A 22,597-nucleotide genomic window follows, 5' to 3' on the forward strand; every position below is an offset into this window, starting at 1 on the left:
AGTAGCTATACTTTAATATACAGTGTCTGTTACACATCTTACATGTAGTCTATAGGCTACTTAAATAATAACAGTAAATTATGTATACATGTATAATGTATTATGTAGGCAACATGCCTTTGATTAATTTACACTATATATATATATATATATATATATATATATATATATATATATATATATATATATATATATATATACATTGCTGCCTTAAAGTTTTAAGTACAATCATCTTGGCTATTTGAGTCATTTCAACTTAAATTACATAAAACTGACTTTTAAAAAAGAGAAAACTTGAAAACTTCTCAGCTTAAGTTGATGAGTTAAAGTAGGTAAAAATGTAAAAATAGCCTATGGTCAAATAACTTACTGATCGTATCATTTTATTGTTTTATGTTACATGTTACATACTTACAACAGTATTAATAGTTAATTATGCATAATTACATGCAACTAACCCTCAACCAAACCCTAATCCTACCCTAACTCTATAGTAAGTAACATGCACTTAATTAATATTAATTATATATTAATATTAATTAATATTAATGAGACCCAGCCCATTGACTTATGTCCACGGTAGTGGACATTTGAGTTTCATCCCTCTCCTTGGAATCTTTTGTGCAAGTCTCTTAATTCCTGCTGTACTGTACAGAGGACATCCTGGGCTTTTCAGTGATATTTTATTTGATTGGCTGGGAGGCCGGGAACCCCCTCTATCTTTCAATCCAAAATGGACGGCAGGAACAAGCACATTTTATGGAAAGATAAGAGGTGAGTCAAATATTGTTTGTCTATAATAATATATTTTATTGTTCATTAAAGGGATACTTCAGGATTTAGCATTAAGCTTTGTATTAGTAAAAAACCTGTAGTATTTTCGAATTACCATGCTTTCCCCCCTCATATCCCCATGAGATGAGAGATTTATGTATTTTTTGTCTGGAAAAAATCCTCCGATGACGCAAAAATCGTCATATTGCGTCATCGGAGGATTTTCTGGCCAGAGGCTAAAGACTACAGCCAGTAGATGGCGTTGTTCCGCATGTTTTCAGCCCGCCCATAGAGGGAGGGATCTCACTCACAGAATGTACACACAGTTCAGCCGTCTTTCTTTGGAAGCTAAGCTAGCAGGCTCTTGTTCTGTGGAGAAAACTGAGTAGTAGGAGAGAGCTGAGTAGTAGGGGTTACCATCCTCCTTTTCCCGGACTTGTCCAGCGGGCGAGATCGTTCAAAATGTCCGGGATTCGGCTTTTGCTTTCTTTGCCATTCATTGTTTACATGCACACCTTTTGTTTCAATCTAGCTGAATTCATTCCGATTGGTGAATCTGAATGTAGTGTTTACATGAACGCTAAACAAGTGATCGGTTGATGTGCGTTTTAACATTGCTAAGAAAATTCCCGCTCCTCCGTGAGAGATACGAGACCGACGCGTCTCAGTAATGACGCCACCGGCCTCGCGCCGTTCTCCCGCGGCCGTCAGCCTCGTCCTGCTCGCCACAGTAAACATGATGAATGGCGACTGTAGAACGCAAAAGCCGAATCCCGGACATTTTGTGCGATCTCAAAAACCCGGGCAAACTCGTCACGGAGACTCACTGGTAGCCTAACCTTGTTGTTTTCAACTGCGCTCTCTAACCGGTAGGCGTGGCTTGGGAGTGGCTTCCTAGGGCAGCGAAGCAAGTGCATTCTGGGAGTTGTTGTCTTTCATCCACATAAGCCAAAAATACATTTTCTGGCTTTTCTCAGTCTAGAAAGCTCCAAATTCAAAAATTTCTTCACATTTATTCTACATAAATGACCTATTTTAAATACACATTCATCTTTCCAGAGGTGAAGTATCCCTTTAAGGTGTTAGGAATCATATATTTAGTTCTGATAGCAACTACATTATGTATCTTTTGAAAAATTTGCCATTTTATGAATGTCAATTATAGTGGACATCAGGGCTATCTTCATGTAATGACTCCACATTGTTATAGGAAACAGAACTGAAGCAGAAAGAATTCTTTACAAAATAGTCGAGGGAGATACAGATTTAGAGTTGTCAGATGATGAGAGCGATGAGGATGAATTTCAAACAGTGAGAGAAGACGGTGATGAAGAAGAGGAAGACGATGCAGAAGGCTCAGTTGAAGGGACAGATGCAGACACAGATACAGACAGGGATGAGCAGGAAACTCGACGCCCTCTGTGGGCCAGGAGTATTATGTATGTTTGATGCAGTTCCACAATTTTAAATTCAGCTGCATTGAGTATTTAAACTGTTATTATTTATCATTTATTATTCTTTTTTTCCTTCATATCAGATTTGCACCTGTGTTATCTGGGCTTCCTGTGTGTCAAGATGACCCTACAACACATTTTCACAGTACATTGACAACAAGGTCTTTGAAGATTTGGCAACATACACAAATCAAAGAGAGCTGCAAAGCAGAGGAGTGTGTATGAACACTACGCCACAAGAAATATAAATCTTCTTTGGCATTTCAGTCCACATGGCCTGCCTTGGCTATCCCAGAATTAAAATGTTTTGGACCAAAAAGACTAAAGTGCCAGTCATAAGTAGCAAAATGACTAGGGATAGATTCTTCAGGATAAGAAACTCCTTCAAGATTGTCAATGACCTGGCTGTAACAGAGGAAACAAAGAAGGCAGATATTCTTTGGAAAGTTAGGCCAATACTCGATTGTGTGCGGCAAGGCTGTCTCAGCCTTGCAAAGCCAGAAAGGGTCTGCATTGATGAGCAAATCCTCTCATTCACAGGCCGTTGTCCAGTCAGGCAATATGTTCCCGGCAAGCCAAACCCTATACTGGCCTAAAGGTCATTGTCCTCGCATCCCCAAATGGTCTGATGCTTGATTTTGAAGTCTACCAAGGGAAGAATACCTTTACAGTCCAAAGGTTAGGAGTTGGAGCTGCAGCAGTTCTACGCATGGTTGAATCTGTTCCAACAGGAAGCCACATATTCTTCAACAGGTACTTCACAACCATAGATCTATTGGACACATTGCTGGCAAAGGGCCCTCCTGCAACTGGAACTATAATGAAGAACCGTGTCCCAAAGCTGTGCCTGCTGCCAGAAGACAAAAAAGAGGGGAGAGGAGAGGAACATCAGTGTCAGTGGCCTGAAAGAGTCCTGAGCTGGCCATCACAAAATGGTTCGACAACAAACCAGTGCTCATGACATCCACTGTGCATGGGAAAGACCCGGAAGACATCTGTACCAGATGGTCCAAGAAAGAAAAGCACATGGTCCAGGTTAAAAGACCAGCAGTAATTAAGCAGTATAATGACAACATGGGTGGTGTGGATCTTTGTGATCGCATGCTTAGCTTCTATCGTATGTCAGGCAGGACCAGGAAATGGACATCGCGAGTGATCAGTCACTTCTTTGATGTTGCCATCACAAATTCCTGGATACAATACAAGTCTGACAGCAAAGCTCTGCACAGATCATCCAAGAACACACATCAGTATCTGGACTTCAAATTAGTCCTAGCTGTGAAGAGAGTGAGGATGAGTATGAGCCACCATCTAAAATGAGGATCCCACAACCAGCCATCTGTGCGCAGACTAGGAGCCATGCACATGCCTGAGATGATGGATACCAAGCATGCAGAAAGATGCAGAAATAAGACGTACATGAGATGTACAAAATGTACAAGATGTTCCTCTGCATTACCAAAAAGAGAAATTGCTTCCAGGACTATCACCACTAACAAAGAACATACTAAGAACAAAATGAAGAGTGAAGGAAAAACTAGATTGGATTCAGTTTGACAGAAGGAAGAAATCCCCAAAAAATCAGTTTCACATTAGTTCATTGTTCAAATAACGCTAAAAGGATTCAAGGGGACCAATAAAAGGATACGGACATAACAAAGTGTTAAGCTGTAATAGTAAAGATATCCTTGCAAAATATAAGGAAAAGGATTCAAGAATGATAAATGTGTCTATTGTATAATCAAAATGTCTGTATTCTTGGATAATAATCAATTTACAGCCCACAATGTATGTATTCTTAGTTAAAAAAAACCTCTATAATCTGGTAAAATTTGTTTCTACCAAATGTGTCTGTTTTCGTACTCAAATGATCCTGTTGTCCACTACAGTGGACATGCTGTAAAATAAAAATAAAAAATAAAAATAAAAATGTGTAAATTGTAGGATGTTTTTTTTAAACCCTAAACAGATATGGAATCACAAAAAAATATGATTAGGAAAAAAAATAGTTTCCTTGGTTCTCAGATAATTACACTGCAACAATGACACCGTAAAATAAAGTGTAACCTTTATTTTTTATAATGCACGTATTTGTATAATTACATTGTAACAAGGGCACACAATAAACTGTAACCAAATAAAATGTACGGACTTTATTTCACAACACTTTCACCAGTTGTTGGGTTTTGTTGGACCAGTGTGGTGGTGGTGTTTGTTGGGGCTGTTCGCAATGCATCGGACCGAACTGACGCGGAACGAAAGCCGACCTGTGAACACAGAAACACGGAACTAAGATCATAATCCACGTTTCTGGGGGAACACGGTCAGAAGACGGACAACACATTCTTTAAAAAACCGGTATACCAACATCGATGTTTTCTCCGAAATTATGCTGTAAGGGATTTTCAAGCAGTTCTCTTCTCGCGCTGAAGTATTTTAAGTGTATTCTAATCGCCTCGTCTCATGGTCATTGCACAGTCACTAATACGGTGAGCGGACTAAACATCGAGGGTAGATGTATATGGTTATATTACTAAAAAAAAAAAAAAAAACTGGCAACACTTTATTATGTGTTTTATGTGTATCAAGTATACGATAATTGTTATAATCATTCTTATTAAACACACACACACATATAATTATTATTTAAATATGGTTAAATAATTGTTCACATCATTAGCTTGCAGCACAGTGTAAATCTGCACCTCGGAGGCAAGTCTGTATGACTGTACTGAAGCAATTTGATGCACAATACAGTGAAGAGCTTGGAGAGCAGTGGCGTAGTGCAAGGTGGGCATAGGATTTTTCAAAAGAATCATTTTCTAAAATACTGTAAAAACGTTTTCAATGTTCATTTTTAGCATGCTTTCACTTACTAGGTTATAATAGTATTACATTTATTATGGGAAGGGTATTATGGTTTGACATTTAAAGCCATGGGTGACACTTCACAATAAGGTTTCATTTGTTAACTAACAATGAACAATACTTCTAAAGCATTTTATTATTCTTAGTTAATGTTAATCCTAACATTTACTAATACATTATTGAAATCAAAAGTTGAATTGTTAACATTATATGACCATAACATCAATGAATATGACCATTTTTATTAACTAAGATTAAAACATGCTGTAAAAAAAAAAATGCTCATTGTTAGTTTATTTTAGTTGTACCGATTGCTTTTAAGTTCAGGCATACTAGGCTATAACTCATACCAGAAGGAAGCATTTTAAATTCATGGAACAGTGGATGAGTATGCATGAATAGCTCTAGCTTTCTGTAAGACAAACCGTTCAAAACTATTTGATAACTTGTCTGTTTAATACCAATAATCTTGCTACCTTGGTTGACAATGCCATTCAGTGAGTTTCAATGTTCAACATTTACATTACCATACCAACAGCATATAGAGAAGCAAAGGACATATTCAATATAATATGCATAGTACACGGTCATAAGAAGACAGTGTAACCGTTGCTGGCCTTTTTTGCATACTGCTTCAACATTAGTATCAAAACGCAACTTATTATCAATGATGAGCCCAAGGTACTTGTAACAGCTAGCCCATTCCACCATTTGATCTTTCACTCTTGTTGGTCAAGAAGCCAAAGGACTCTAAAATCAATTACCATATCTCTGGTCTTTTTTACATTTACTTGCAAAAAGGCACCGTCACACCATGTCATAAAATCATTCACCGCTGGACCATGACAATTCTCATCCTTAGTCAGCAAACTAACAGTATCATCAGCAATATCTGATTACCACCCCAATAATCTTAAATTCTAATTTAAATTCTGAAATCAGTTTCTTTATGACACATGAGTAGTATTAAAAGCTGAAGAAAAATCTACAGAGAGCAATCTAACATGGGTCTACTTCCCTCCTGATGTTTCATAATCGTTAACTTCCCTTCTGTCATGGTAAGCTAACTCCAACTGAACTAAAAGACTAAAAATTCTTCCCTGACAAATTTATCAAAACATTTAATCACCAATGATGTCAGAGCAACAGGTCTAAAATCATTTAGAGCCTTAGGATAACTTGTCATCCCTACAGGCAACTATGGCCTCTTTCCACAACTTAGGATTTTTTTTTTTTTTTTAAGATAAAGCAAATTTTTATATATATATTCTAAAAAAACAGGACCCAAATGAGACCGTATTGTAAAGCGTTACCAAACCATGATACTTTCACAGTACTTTTTTGTTGTTGTTGTAAGTATTAGCTTTCTGGAAATGTAAGATTTTACCAGATTTTACAGAAGTGCAATATATTAAACAATCTCTGAATTTAGCCCACATAAATGTTTGATGTCTTCAGGGATGTGCTTCTGAATCCACTCTCATGGCAATACGGTGTCCTGCTTAATCGCTTCAGTGACCTTACAAACCTCAAGCAGTGTCTCACAGCTCTTGGATACACAAACCTCCTTCCACAGACGGCACATCCTGAATCCAAGTCCCATACGACACACATCCCCCTGCAGTGTTTTATTCATCAGGATCCAGTGCGTATTCCGACCCAAGGCCACCACCCAGGCTGGTTAAAGCAGTACTACCTCCTGAATGCAGCCTCTCTTCTCCCAGTACTGACTTTGAATGTGAAGGAAGGAGAAAATGTGCTTGATCTCTGTGCAGCTCCTGGGGGGAAAAGTTTGGCCATATTACAGACAGCCACTCCTGGTAAGTTACAAACCTAGTTTAGAGTCAGGTTAGCCATAGCCAGGGCCAGGACTAATATATGTGGAATGATCTCTGACTGGAACATACCTAATGATACACCATGTAGTGTCATTTCAAAATGTTGGGGTTGGGAAGTTTTTTGAAAATTGTATCTTATGCTCACCAATGCTGGATTTTGTTGATTTAATATACAGTAAAAGCAGCAATATTGTAAAATACTATTACAATTTAAAGTAACTGTTATATATATATATATATATATATATATATATATATATATATATATATATATATATATATATATATATATATATACATACACACTCACCTAAAGGATTATTACGAACACCTGTTCAATTTCTCACTAATGCAATTATCTAATCAACCAATCACATGGCAGTTGCTTCAATGCATTCATGGGTGTGGTCCTGGTCAAGACAATCTCCTGAACTCCAAACTGAATGTCAGAATGGGAAAGAAAGGTGATTTAAGCAATTTTGAGCGTGGCATGGTTGTTGGTGCCAGACGGGCCGGTCTGAGTATTTCACAATCTGCTCAGTTACTGGGATTTTCACGCACAACCATTTCTAGGGTTCACAAAGAATGGTGTGAAAAGGAAAAAACATTCAGTATGCGGCAGTCCTGTGGGCGAAAATGCCTTGTTGATGCCAGAGGTCAGAGGAGAATGGGCAGACTGATTCAAGCTGATAGAAGAGCAACTTTGACTGAAATAACCACTTGTTACAACCGAGGTATGCAGCAAAGCATTTGTGAAGCCACAACACGCACAACCTTGAGGCGGATGGGCTACAACAGCAGAAGACCCCACCGGGTACCACTCATCTCCACTACAAATAGGAAAAAGAGGCTACAATTTGCACGAGCTCACCAAAATTGGACAGTTGAAGACTGGAAAAATGTTTCCTGGTCTGATGAGTCTCGATTTCTGTTGAGACATTCAGATGGTAGAGTCAGAATTTGGCGTAAACAGAATGAGAACATGGATCCATCATGCCTTGTTACCACTGTGCAGGCTGGTGGTGGTGTAATGGTGTGGGGGATGTTTTCTTGGCACACTTTAGGCCCCTTAGTGCCAATTGGGCATCGTTTAAATGCCACGGCCTACCTGAGCATTGTTTCTGACCATGTCCATCCCTTTATGACCACCATGTACCCATCCTCTGATGGCTACTTCCAGCAGGATAATGCACCATGTCACAAAGCTCGAATCATTTTAAATTGGTTTCTTGAACATGACAATGAGTTCACTGTACTAAAATGGCCCCCACAGTCACCAGATCTCAACCCAATAGAGCATCTTTGGGATGTGGTGGAACGGGAGCTTCGTGCCCTGGATGTGCATCCCACAAATCTCCATCAACTGCAAGATGCTATCCTATCAATATGGGCCAACATTTCTAAAGAATGCTTTCAGCACCTTGTTGAATCAATGCCACGTAGAATTAAGGCAGTTCTGAAGGCGAAAGGGGGTCAAACACAGTATTAGTATGGTGTTCCTAATAATCCTTTAGGTGAGTGTGTGTGTGTGTATATATATGTGTATATGTAATTTATTCCTTTGTTGGCAAAGCTGAGTTTCCATCGTTACTCCAGTCTTCATTGTCACGTGATCATTCAGAAAGCATTCTTATATGTTGATACAAGAAACATTTATTATTATTATCAATGTTAAAAACTGTTGTGCTGCTTAATATTTTTGTCAAACTTGATGCTTTTTTTTTTTTACAAAGATCAGATGAACAGCTTTATTTGTAAATTAATATCACTGTCATTTTGTATCAATTTATGCATCTTTGCTGAATATAAGTATATTCATTTATTTTAAAAAACTTAATGGCCCCAACATTTTTATCAATAGTATAGTGTACATTTTTAAAAGCACAGATAATTCAAATATTAAAATAAGAAAAATAAGTGGCCTGGTCTGTTGCCTTTTCTAATTTTGAATCATTCTTGAAGTAAAGGATGCCAGCAGGAATCAGAAGTGAAGAAAGTGGGGGTAAAGTTTTAAACCATGTCTGTGAAAATAGAGAGAGAGAGACATAAATGAGGAGATGAGCAGAGAAACAAGTGATTCCAAGTGTATTCTAGTGGAATAATTTATACAATTTTAGGTTACACTTTATTTAGATAGTCCACTTTAGACATTCTACTAACTAAAAGTAACTTTGCAACTACATGTCAACTAATTCTCATTAATTTGCAACTACAAGTCAACTAACTCTCATTAGAGTATTATTAGTAGACGATTAGGTTAGGGTTATGGTTAGTAGAATAAGTTGACATGTACTTGCAAAGTTACTTATAGTCAGTAGAAGTTTACACCAAAATATTGAAAAGCACAACTGTTTTCAGCTGTGATAACAAGAAATGTTTATTGAGCACCAAATCAGCATATTCAAATTATTTCTGAAAGATTATGTGACATTAAAGACTGGTGTAACAATGCTAAACATGTAGCTTTGCCATCACAGTGATAAAATGACATTTTAAAAATGATTCATTTTAAATCATTTAAAAAAAATAATATTAAAATAGAAAAAAAAGTTATTTTAAGTTGAAATAAAATTTCACAATATTACTTTTTACTGTATTTGTGATCAAATAAATGCAGCCTTGGTTAGCATAAGATAATTATAAAAAAAAAGAAAAATCATGCCCATACTTACATACAACTCCAGACAGTAGTGTATTTTATGTTTAGACTCGGTTGTTCAGAACTGAAACTTACAGCACATTTATGTAGTACATAGAACTTCTAATTTAAAATATAATTTTCATTAAATGACCCATTTAAATGTCAATGACTTTGTTGTACCCTACAATTATAGTTTTGTTAACTCCCAGGTCTCTTGCACTGTAATGAGCTGGATAGGCACAGACATGATTGGCTACTGAAGACTCTGGAATCATATTTTCCTCCTACACTACGACATCTGCTTTCAGTGACTCACCTGGACGGCCGGAGCATTGGGAGCGTGCGGCCAGGGGCTTACGACAAGGTACCACTCTCACCTCTGCTCATCTGCCACAGCCATTAAAACTACAACACTTAAGCCATCATTTTGCTATTTTAAGCACTGATTTTTACCCAGAACGAATCATCAAATGACTTTTCCAGTGGAGAGAGCATTACCTAACATTTGTAAGATTCAACTGCAGAAGCTAAATGCACTGAATTAACCTCCCCTGAATGTCATCCCAACCAAGTGTTTGGGGGAAAGAAACCTGCTTATTTGTGAATGTCAGAGTGACACTCTCACATGAGTACCGATGATGCCTCCAAACTCCCTCATTTATCACAGTTGGCGTAACACTTAGTGCAAGCCCTTACTTTCTATCTCAAAGCAACCAAAAAAGCTGCAAGGTGGAATAGAGGTTTTCTGCACACTCAGTCATTTGAAGGCAAAGCTGCATATGTACGCATTTTTTTCCCACTCATCATGGGGTGACGAGACACTAGGCAGGTCGCTAGCAGCCCTCCAGACCAAACATGCCAATCAAGCAGTGAATATGGAGCTTTTAAGGTTCCCAGATACTGCTGACTGAGTATTATCGTCTTCTGGCAGTGAGAAAAGAGTCGGGCCACTGAGCAGAAAGGTAAACGAATACACAATGCGACAGGAGGTGTCGTGATGGTTTTAAATGAAAAGGGCTCAGGGTGGCTGCGATGTTAGGAGAAGTAAATTTTTTTTTTTTTTACTGGCTCACTGAAAAAACATCCCTGTGGCCACATTTCTTCAAAATGGTATTACTCTGCTTCTTGCATGTTTCACGTCACTTTCACAGTGAAATGTTCAGTGGCTGGCGCTGAAAACATGTTCAGCTTTATCCGATACTGATGAACGTGAATCTGGCATTGTTTTATTATGTTGGATGTTGTACGTATCACAGCAGTTCAGAAATTAAATGTCTGGTGAGTTGCGCTAAAAGGTTAAAGAGGCTACATGCAACTTTTTCCCCCAAATAAACGTAACAATAACCTTTTTATTTGACCATTTATGACTCAAACATCTCCTGATGAGCATACTGACACCTTGTCAGCTCACAGTGGGTGCACCTATAAGCCTGTATCCTATTTTTCCTATTTTCTGTCGGGTTGGATTTTTCACGCGCTGTCTGCGGATGTGACGTCAAGCGCGTTCATGTTAAACGTTTCAGATCACTCTGCCACCACCGCTAGTCAGCAAACAAACTTAGTTTCTCAAACAATATATGCATTTGACTGTTCTTACCTCTGTAAACATAATGTTGACTTCTTTGCAGCGAATGACTTGTGAAGTGTGCACGTACGAGAGCGAGCAGAAAGGAAGAGCAGTTCCGTTTTTTGGCCACAGGTGTCAGTCGCGAGTTTAAATTTCAGAAAATCGCATGTAGCCTCTTTAATGCTCTATTGCGTTTGAAAATCACATACCACCGACATTAAACCCTACCCTAAACTTAACCGATAGTGTTAACAAAAAAAAACTAGAGATATAAATGTATTTGCTGTAGCTACCATGCTATTTTAGCTTGCTTCTAAAAAAATTTTTTATTGTGTCTCGTGTTTCACGAAATGGCAGCAGCTGCGTTTGTATGAAACGAGAGAGTGAGGCCATGATACTGGATGGCATAATTAAATAACTGTACACAAAACATTGATTCGACTGAGTTTTAATATTTTATTAGCTCACCAAAAGCAAAACTTCCACAAAGAAAAAATGTTCCTAGCAAGTGTAGAGCGCTGCTGACTTCAGTAACCCAGTTGAGCCTGTGTTATCTGTTTTCAGCGGTTATTATCAAGGAATACCACTGGATGATGCGATTGACCAATCAGAATCAAGCATTCCACAGAGCCGTGTAATAATGCGTTTTAATGCTCCCGTTCATAGAGATTTTTAGATGAGTGCGGAGGCTTTTTAGGTCAGGTAGAATCCGCGATCTCTGACCCAGTTTGTTCAATGGTATTTGTATGCTTTAGTACAGTCAAAAACTTACATACAACACCTTTAAAAGTGTTTTGAGGTCATAACATTGTATTGTAAGTATTGTGCAAGGAACCGCAGGAAAGTAAGTCTTTAATAATCAGTAATCTGCTGCTGTAATCATAATTTGTGTGAAAAGGAATAAAAGTTGTTGGGGTTTTACTGCCACAAGCTCTCATTTCAGATGCAGTGAATTGTATAAGTACATGGCTGTGATACACCGATCCAACCAGAAGGTGGCAGTGTTGTTTTTTTGTTTTGTTTTTACTCTCACTGACCTCCATTCACATTGGACAGATGCTTAAGATCTCCGGGACCCTCGATGGAGGGGACACAGGTACGCGTTCAAGCTGTGGTAATGAAACCTCCTGTCCCGAAGTGACAAAAGAATAGGTCTCTGACGCCCATAATCAAATCACTTTATCAGTGCTGGCACTTAGATGAGGGTAACAGGTTCAGCTCTCCTCTTAAAAATGCAGCCGTTCCTAGATCGCATTGTCAGGCCCGCGGGGGTCTTTCCACACCATCATGTCCTTTAGTGACGTCGGTCTCCAGAGTGCCCCCCGGCATTCTCTTAGCCAGACAGGCAGCAGAGCTAAGAGAGGGAATTAAGAGGCTCTAATACAAAGCTGGCAGGGAGAAAAACAGTGGGGCTCAATTGTCAGCTTGACTGCAGTTTCAGCCAGTTCTAATGAGGAGAGAGCAGTCTCAAAGGAAGCCGAGAAAGATGAGCTTAGCTAGAGCGAGGAACGAGGGGTTTTGGTGGGTATGGGGCCGCAGGATTTCCAGAGAGAAAGAGAGGTTTGGATCATTTTTTCATTCAGTCCTGTCTATTGCTCATCTGAATCTTTCAGGGAGATTCTTGCCGCTTGCGTTAGTTGTTTGTTTAACCACTGTAGAAGATTCTAGCTCAGGTGCGATTTGAGATTATTGGCCCCAGGTGTGTGTGTGGGGTTTCCACTATACCTCTCTCTCTCTCTCTGCCTCAGCCACTCTCTCATTTGCCCAGCCGGTCTCACAGAGGACGGTGGGAGTGTGTTGGTTCTTTTAAAGAGCTAATGAGGCCGATACCGGCAGGTCCCTGCTGTCCTTCTGCTTTCCTCTTTGTGTTATGTTCGCCATCCCCCAGGTGAACATGAAATATTCCCCTTCAGTCTCGTACACTGTTTTTTTCCTCCCTGCGGAGTTAAAACCTGTTCTCTGATGTGTGTTTTTCTGTGTGCGTTGCTCCGTCCATGTGTGTCAGGTGCTTGTTGATGCCCCGTGCTCTAATGACCGGAGTTGGCTTTATACCCCTGATACCCACCAAGGGGAAATGAGGCTGAAGGAGAGAACTCAACTACCACTCTTACAGAAGGAGCTGCTCTGGTAAATATCTATCACGGGAACACACACACACACACACACACACACACGCTCTCATGTGGGCAAGTAGACAATGCTAAACAAAGCTGCTTCATTATTTTTCTTGTTTCTGTTTCATCTGAGCAAAGTTCTTGACCTTTTCGATATTATGTAAAATTTTAAATCATACAACAATAAAGGCATAATTTTGACACGAACGGTTTAAAAAGCCTATTTGTAAACTAAATTTAATGACCAAAAGCATTATTTAGATGTGTATGAAATTTAATGCTGTTGCATCCTGCTGTTGCATGGTTTACTAATTTGTACAAAAAAATTGTCAATTTTTGTCATAGTGATAACATTTGTATCCTTCCAACAGTATGCCAGGAAGAATGTTTTTATATCATCTCGTTGCATTTTCAGACTTTTTGCAAATAATAAATGATTTAATATTGAAAATTATTAATATGAGAAATAATATATAAAGTTATATATTTTTTTTATATTTTAGCTATATTGCTAGAAAATGACAAAATCGTAACAGCGTTCCAAATATCGCAGACCTCATATAATGAAAATAAAAGGGCTTAAATAATAATTTTACCCTCCTGGGGTTGACTTCATTTTCTGAAGGTTAAGCACCTGAAGCACCATTTTGTTGAAAAAGTTTCTCAGTATTATTTTAGTATTATGTATATACTATTATAGTCTTTATTCATATTTTGAATTAGCTTTTATTTTATTTTGAGTAATTTAATTTGAGTAATTTTGTGCTTTTGTTATTTTTTGTTATTGTTTTAGTGCATAAATAACGATTCAAAGGTTATTAATTTGTTTTCCAGTGGTATTTAAGTCTCCTACAACAGTTTACATGTATCCAATGTCAAAAAACACTTTCATAATATACATTGCAGAATCACCTCTTTTCTTACAGTGAATGAAACAGTTTGATAAAGGATCCTTTCTGAAAGCTTACTCTGCTCTGATTGGTTAGATGGCCCAGTGTGTTTGTGATTGGTCTACCGCTTACAACGTGTGTCAGAAATGAAACCGCCATTACCTTATCTGAATTTCAGCTCCGGAGGCTTCCTTGGCACTTGATGCACAGTGACTAGAAGAGGCGTTGGTTTTACTGAATCAATTCGAGCCAGAGTCCTCATGCTTTTGGAAGTCTATGAAAAGAGGATTTGCTTTCACAGCGCAGAAATGTGCTATGTCCTATGAAGACCATAGGCTGGAATTATGCAAATTTGTCACAAACTTCATGCACTTTGATCTTTGAAACTTTGCACACATTTTAAACTCAAAAACAGCTAAATAACTCACTACATGAAAGGTAATATCCAAAAAAGCATAATAGGTGGACTTTAAACATTTAATTTCAGTTTTAAGTTTAAGTTTTTCATGTAATAGTTATATTGTTTTATCTCAGCCTTATTTCAAGGAATGAAAATGTTTTTAAATAGTTTTAGTTGTAGTTAACAATAACACCACTGCTTTTACTAACATAGTTTTAGAAATAATGGTTGGCTGGTTGTGGTTTTCATTGTTTTTCAGTTCGGCACTAGCAGCAGTGCGTCCTGGAGGAGTGGTTGTCTACTCCACTTGCACCATGTCACGAGCCGAGAACCAATCAGTTGTGGAGGCGGTCCTTGCGTCCTATCCAGGGGTGGAGCTTCTGGACCTGGAGCAACAGTTAATTGACTCTCTATCTGATCATTTCTACTTTGCCCACCTCCATCCTTCAGTGGGACAGTTAGTGATCCCGCAAAAGGGTAAAACTTGGGGACCTATGTATGTTTCTCGATTACGGAGAATATATTAAAAACTTACTTAGGGCCATGGTGCAGCATGCAGTTGTACTTTTAACACATCAGAGGTGGGGTGTTCACATGGGATTGAGTCATGACTGTCTATCCTAGCCCTCTTCACTAAACAAACAATACATAAATAAATAAATAATACTGTTGGAGAATAGTTTAATTTTATTTTTGTTTATTATTATTTTCCACATTTCAAAATACAGTAAAAACTAATAATGTGAAGTATTATTACAATTTAAAGTAACACTTCTATTTTATTAAAGTAATTTATTTCTGTGATGGAAGCTGAATTTTCAGCATCATTATTCCAGTCTTCACATGATCCTTCAGAAATCATTTTAATTTCCTATCAACGTTGGAAACAGTTGTGCTGCTTAATTTGGAAGCCATTATACATTGTCTTTCAGGATTCCTTAATGAATAGAAAGTTCAAAAGAACTGCGTTTATTAGAAATAGAAATTGTTTGCGTCGATGTAAAAGTCTTTACTGATACGTTTGATCAATTTAATGCATCCTTACAGAATTAAAGTATTAATTTATTTCCAAAAGAAAAGTGTTAGAAAAGTGTTTCTTCATGCCACGGCAAAGGCAAAAAACCGCCTAGGCACAGGTTAGGCAGAAATGTTAATCGCTGGCGACCCTCCAGCTGAAGCACCACTTAAGATGATCTCTCGCAAGTGAAGGCTGTTTTGAAATCTCAGAACGCAACACATGAACAAGGTTTTGAGTAATGAATGCGGGCTCAGGTCTCTTCTCTTTTGCATAAGTGTTTTAAACGTCTCAGCTGAACCGCTTGAGGAGGTTTCGCTGTTGTCAGCCTTTGAGCTCAATGACAAATTGCGTCTAATAAAACTTAAGAGTTTTCCTGAATCATGGAAGAGCACACCTTGAATGTTTACCATTAATATGATATATGAAAATGAGATCGCATGCACCTCGGCTCTTAGACAAGGTGTATGGATTTAAGGAACAGTCTATTAGTGCTATAACAGCAGCATTGTAGCTTTATTTTTATGAAAAAAAAAAAACTTCAGCAGAGTACACAGGGTTATGCATTAACAGCATTACCCTAAGAGGTCATCAGTGCTTGTTGCTATTTCAGCTATACATAAACTGCACCTTAGATGGGTTATTTAACTATAACTGCATTTGAATATACAAGTATTCACTCCCCCAAAGGTTGAACCTGGTTGGATCACCTCTGGCAGGATTACGGTTGTCAGCCTCCGTAGCCTCCAAGTCGGTATTGCACATCTTGATAATGGAATTTTTGCTCATTCTTTCGGAGCAATATTGCTCAAGCTCTGTTGCGGTATGTTTTAGGTCATTGCCCTGTTGGAAGATGAATCGTCTTCCAAATTTCAGTGCTTTTGTGGATTGCTGCACGCTGTCCTCAGGGATTCTACTGTACGTGCCTCCATCCATTTTTACTTCTAACTTTATGAGTTTTCTAATCCTTGCCGCAGAGAAGCCAACCCAAAACTTGATGCTGCAACCACCATGATTCACTCTGAGGATTGTGTTGTTTGTGTGTACTACTAGGGTTTTATCACACTATCACATGTTGAGCCTATCATATTTTTCTTGCCACGCTCACTTGTAAGGTATGAATTGTGCTGTGTCTGTAGTCTAGGTTTGTATTTACTATGCATAAGTCTAGGTTTGCGATGCATTTTAAGGTCATTTAGATGAATATTAGTCTAGATATTGTTCAATTACTTATTTTTCCTGCACATTGAGTCACAGGGTTATTTATGTAGTAAAATACTTGATTCTTGGACTTTATTGTCAATATTGAATTGTGTTAATTGAGTTGCATAATCTTTTAGTTACATACATCACAGTTTTGTGTTGTATCATATAAATTATTTACGGTCTTAGGGGCTGAGTATTTCTCCTCCAAAACGTGTGTGTATATATATATATAATGTATATGTGACCCTGGATCACAAAACCAGTCACAGGTCGCACGGGTATATTTGTGGCAATAGCCAACAATAACATTGTATGGGTCAAAATTATCGATTTTTCTTTTATGCCAAAAATCATTAGGATATTAAGTAAAGATCATGTTCCATGAAGATATTTTGTAAATTTCCCACCATAAATATATAAAACATTTATTTTTGTGAGTGAATGCAGCACAATCATGAACATAAATAAACAACTTTAAAGGAGATTTTCTCAATATTTCGATTTGTTTGCACCTTCAGATTTTTGGTCCCACTTTATATTAAGTGGCTTTAAGTACTATGTACTTACATTGAAATTAATAATTTGATACAATGTACTTATTGTGTAACTACATGTTTTTACATTGTACTTATATTTTAAAATTTCCTGCATGTACTTACAGCTGTAATTAATTTATGTAATTACATTTACAAATTACACAGTTGACCCTTCCCTTACACCTTAAACCTACCCAGTCCACCACACCTGTCCCTAACCTTACCCGTATCACACCTCAATAACAGCAAAAGTGTTTTACAATACAACATGAACACAATAAGTACATTGTACTTATTTTTTGATGTAAGTACATAGTACTTAACGCCACTTAATATAAAGTGGAACCAGATTTTCTAATAGTTGTATCTCGGCCAAATATTGTCCTATCCTAACAAACCATACATCAATGGAAAGCTTATTTATTCAGCTTCCAGATGATGTATAAATCTCAATTTAAAAAAATGGACCCATGTGACTGGTTTTGTGGTCCAGGGTCACATATGTAACCTGTGGAACCCTTAAAAGTGTGTGTGAAATATCTTTACATTTAAAAAAAAAAACTGGTACTTTCAGGTACACTCAAATTATCCATCAGTAGAGAAGTTACATAAATGTACAATTGAATTTCTGTTCTGAGGTACATTAACTGATGTTAACTTGTGTTTAACTTAATGTTGCTATTTTATGTACAATAAAACAAACTGGAATGAGCCATTCCACCGAATGGGTGACATTTATGTCCCCAGAACATCATATGTAAAAAATTGCATGAAAATAACTCTAAAATACATTTTATTATTAAGCAAAATGTCCTGCATATTAAGCTAACTACAAATTATAAAATTTATAATTAAAAACATTAATAAAAACTACATAGAACACAAAAAAATAGCATTTCCTGCATGTCCCCACTCTCTGTCTCTAAACTTTGCCATGAAATATAATGATTAAAATCCTTCAGAAATCATAAGTTTTGGGGATTGTTGTGTGACTTTATATCCAATGTATTTAAAATGTTTGTTTGTTTTTATGAGAAAAAAAATATTTTATCTAATATTTTAGATAAAATACACATTTTAGTCATGTCCCCGGGTTTTCACTCAGTCCTGTTACCCTAACACATTCCCCCCTCTGAAAAACTTGGAATATTCCACAAGACACATTTTCAACAGGAAGTTGTATCATCTTGATCTTCTAAAGGCAATGGGAAGACCATAAGTTAGTCCTCTTATTTTAATTTCTGTATATTTGATGAAATTGTAACTATGACTGAGAAGGTCAATCTCAACATACTATCCTGTTACCTAAATAATTTCTTAGAATGTATTTGTTTATTTTAAAGATATTAACTTTTGTTAAGTTACTAGAATTTGCTCAGTGTCCTCATGCTATTAGCATGTATGCTATGTGGCCATATGTCATGTATTTGATAACTTTTTGCTTAAAAACTCAATCCTGTTACTTTCAGTCCTGTTACTTATATGAAAAAATAACAGGAGTGAGTTAACGTAACAGGAGTGAGTAGAGTCCTCTGTTTTGTTGATTTAATACTGTAAATATTATTTCTCTTTCCACCTCCTTTGCTGTGAAGTACTACTAGCATATAGTACATCACTTCAACATAGAAATCTTATGCACACACAGTCATGTACACTCTCTCTCGTGCACACACATATGGACACTCATTCCTGTTACCTGTTCCTCATTCCTGTTATGAAATAGTTCATTCCTGTTACCAAGTGTTCAGTCCTGTTACTATTATTTATTTATTTTCTAAAAAAATAAAGTTAAACCACTTTTTTTATCAGTTTTGTTTGGTCCATCATTTATATAATTGTTTAATAAATTAAATTATAAAAAAAAAATTATAAACTTGAGGCTTCGGTCTTCTTTAAAATGAAAAAATGGCTTTGTGTTTTTTATTAAAATACACTTTGCCTTAAAAGTGATTTTTTTTGTCACAAATATCAGTTGTTTGAACATATAACCAACAATATCTTTAAAATAAACACTTTCTTGTGGGGAAAACAAAGGAATAATTGACATGCTTAGGCATGTCACATGAGTTTCGGTAACAGGACTGTGAAAACATGCATCCATCTTCTGCTTAGAAACCTTGTAAAAAATTAAATAAAGTTGCCTGAGATTGACCAATACACATTTTGAATAGGTAAATATTTGAGTATTAGATTCAGTGTTGAAAAAAATAAAAAAATTAAGTTTAATTTTTAAGAGTTACAACAAGCAAATGTCACCCATTCGGTGGAATGGCCCGAATGTATTTTAGAGCAGCTCTGCTTGCATATGGAAGGAGAAAAAAATATCTCAGTGTGAGTTTGTGCCGGGACGGCAGGTGTCTTCGCCCTTCCATTTTCTGCATTGGGCTCCGCTTGCCCTTTCAAATCAGTGAGCGGCTCATTCGCGCAGGAAATGAATTATTGCCTCTCAGAGGGAGAGAGGAAAAGAGGAGAAAGCGAGAAACGATAGACTGGCAACGTTAAAGCATACTCAGTAAAGAGTCCATTGCCGGTCTGAGAAATGGGCCCTGGTTGGGTAAAGACTTTAAAATAGCCACTGACATTTACACTAGCTCCCCATGTCTGCTGTTTTAATAATGCCACTGTGAGAAGGACAGAAAAAACTTGCACACCTGTGACGAGTTGAGAAATTGTCCACTGTTCATTACGATGTTTATGGAGGAAACTGAATGCATGAAAGTTCAGGTTCAACCAAATTGGTCTCGCTTTCAAACGATTGGTGAGGTTTTGTTCATCCTTCTTAAAATTCATAAATGCTGCTATGAGCTAAGTCCTGGAATATTCTGACCAATGAGGGCAAAGTTCGCTTAAGTTACATGATTTTGATTGTCAAATTTTTGAAATGTTTCCTTAAAGGGACTATGTGTAGCTTTTTAGGTATTTTATTATCTAAAATTAATATTTTTATTCATAAATATGCCCTCAATGGTGTACAAATACCTATGCCAATGATCAGACTAATCCTCGTAAACGAAGAATTTATTATCTTTATATACATGAGATGGGTAAGTCCACGGAGGCTTCCATGTAGTTCCGCCATCTTGAAAAACTATAATAGCAGAGAGGGACAAAAAGTACTAGGCCAACGCGTTTCCACAACGCGTTTTCGTTCAGAGCCAGCGTCACGTGACTGAAGCCAGCAGAAGTGGAGGAGCAGAGAGAGGCGCTTGTCACTGCCGCGGCAAGTTTAAAAGGCTGCACTGTATGGTTATTTATACACCGTTCATTCATATGAGTCACAGGATAAGGAGTCCTCGTCGTCGAAAAAGTCCAAAATAGACCGTAAAAGGAAACGTGACCGGAGATTACAAAAACAAGGGTTAATGTCGGGATAGCTAATGCAGGAGAAAGCTTTCAAAAGAGACGCTGAAGTTTCCTGCTTTCTTCTCGACAGGTAAGTCAATGTTACGGTCTTAATTACAAGCTTTTTTTTCATTGCTTGGTTGTGTACTTTATTACCGTATATACCCGAATATTAGACGAGGGTTTTGTCCTAAAAATAGGCTGAAAAATGGGGGGTCGTCTTATATTCGCGATATAGACAAAATCACGGGGGGAAAGGGAGAAAGAACAACGGAATTAATATGAAATAGTGACTGAAACGCGACCCATTAAGACAAATGATTTCGCCTATACTTGCATGTAAAATTAGAGAAGCAACATAATATCTGTGTTTAACTGGATTAAAACGCTGCTCCTCTCTGCCATGCGAGACGCAGAGCGAGCAAGCGAGAGAGAGAGAAAGAGAGAGAGGTGCGCGCGCGAGACACAGAGAGAGAGAGAGAGAGAGAGAGAGGTGCGCGCGCGAGACGCAGAGAGAGAGAGAGAGAGAGAGAAATTTGAGACATTTCACTGTCACAAATACAGTTCAGTCAGAGAACTCTACTTTAGCAAACTCACTAACCTAATACAGAACTTTACAGCCATGACTGAAGTAGATCAGATGAAGATCCTGCTAGGAGAGGGCCAGACAGCAGCACTGGCTGCCAGATACGTGTGTGTGCCACAGCCTGAGAGACAGCAGGTGAATGTGTGTGTGATGTGTGTGTCTGACCTCAGTGTGTTTCCCCACTGTCCACCACAGTGACCTTCAGTGACGTGTGTGTGTATATGTTAAAACACTGTGGTGTTAATTAATCACGATTAATTGCCATTAAAAAACTTACATTTTATAATGTAATAATTTCACAATTAATCTCCAAATTAATGTAGAAAAACATAAAACAGTATATTTTAAATATTTGTCTAACAGGTAGGAAAAATATACAGAAATTGAAGTTATCAAACAGTTTGCACTGCATACAATTTAAATTGTACATAGATTAATCCTTATTAAAGTAAAAAAAGATCTTTAGTCAAGAGCAGTGAGTGCTTTTCTCTGTTACCTTAACCTTTGTTCTTTGATTAACTTTACTGACAGAAAGCTTTATTGGCTACTGTCTCTTTAAAAACAGCCGCTGACGGATCTCACACGCGTCTCATTCTCTCACAACTCTTTACTTTCATTTACGACTTTTTTTTTTTTAACTAATAGACTGCTCAGACTGTTCTTATGAGGATACTCGACAAAACGGACATTTTGACATAATTGCGTGTGTTAATGCCATCTCTCTCATGTTCACCCATCCTCGGATGCTGCTGTTCTTTGCGCGATTTTTTCCCCCAAACTACTTCAGTGGAAATCCCGCCCTGCAGCCGATTCTAAAGATTTTATTGGTCATGTGAATCACAGTACTGATTGCCTACACCAAACACTGACCCCTAAACCTACCCGTCATTGTAACCTTAACCAATGAAATTAGCTGCAGGGCGGGATTTCCGCTTAACTGGTTTGCGCCCTTTGGGATTTTTTTAAAAAAAATTATAGAAAGATTAAAAATACGGGAGAAATACGGGAAATTATTTTAACGGGATGATAGCGGGAAAGCAATGTAAAATACGGGAGAATCCCGGGAAAAACGGGAGGGTTGACAGGTATGAACCTAATACAGAACTTTACAGCCATGACTGAAGTAGATCAGATGAAGATCCTGCTAGGAGAGGGCCAGACAGCAGCACTGGCTGCCAGATACGTGTGTGTGCCACAGCCTGAGAGACAGCAGGTGAATGTGTGTGTGATGTGTGTGTCTGACCTCAGTGTGTTTCCCCACTGTCCACCACAGTGACCTTCAGTGACGTGTGTGTGTATATGTTAAAACACTGTGGTGTAAAACGTTCACAGATATTATAATTTGTTACACTGTTAATTTGTACAA

At 37.7% G+C, this 22,597-nt stretch overlaps 1 protein-coding gene across 2 annotated transcripts; it reads left to right on the plus strand.

Annotated features, from left to right (window-relative positions):
• Positions 1-4,513: 4,513 nt before the first annotated feature.
• Positions 4,514-17,242, plus strand: nsun3 (NOP2/Sun RNA methyltransferase 3). 2 transcript variants are annotated; one of them, XM_081362435.1, is made up of 6 exons: positions 4,514-4,717; positions 4,909-5,018; positions 6,555-6,916; positions 9,785-9,939; positions 13,148-13,269; positions 14,806-17,242. In XM_081362435.1, the coding sequence occupies exons 1-6, from the start codon at positions 4,601-4,603 to the stop codon at positions 15,071-15,073; spliced, it is 1,134 nt and encodes a 377-aa protein (XP_081218561.1). In that variant the 5' UTR covers positions 4,514-4,600; the 3' UTR covers positions 15,074-17,242. The 2 variants fall into 2 exon arrangements, with proteins under 2 accessions (XP_081218561.1, XP_081218562.1); XM_081362436.1 differs by lacking the exon at positions 4,909-5,018 and having other exon boundaries at positions 4,567-4,717.
• The last annotated feature ends 5,355 nt before the right edge of the window (positions 17,243-22,597 follow it).

Source organism: Scardinius erythrophthalmus (assembly GCF_964197995.2).
Source record: "Scardinius erythrophthalmus genome assembly, chromosome: 3".
Classification (NCBI taxonomy): domain Eukaryota; kingdom Metazoa; phylum Chordata; class Actinopteri; order Cypriniformes; family Leuciscidae; genus Scardinius; species Scardinius erythrophthalmus.

What these genes read in the sequence shown, in the direction of transcription:
- nsun3 (XM_081362435.1), top strand. Translation starts at nt 4,601, where the DNA reads ATGTTTTCTCCGAAATTATGCTGTAAGGGATTTTCAAGCAGTTCTCTT. An exon ending in ATTGCACAGTCACTAATACG is followed by an intron (nt 4,718 to 4,908) that starts GTGAGCGGACTA and finishes TCACATCATTAG; the next exon opens with CTTGCAGCACAGTGTAAATC. An exon ending in ATTACAGACAGCCACTCCTG is followed by an intron (nt 6,917 to 9,784) that starts GTAAGTTACAAA and finishes GTTAACTCCCAG; the next exon opens with GTCTCTTGCACTGTAATGAG.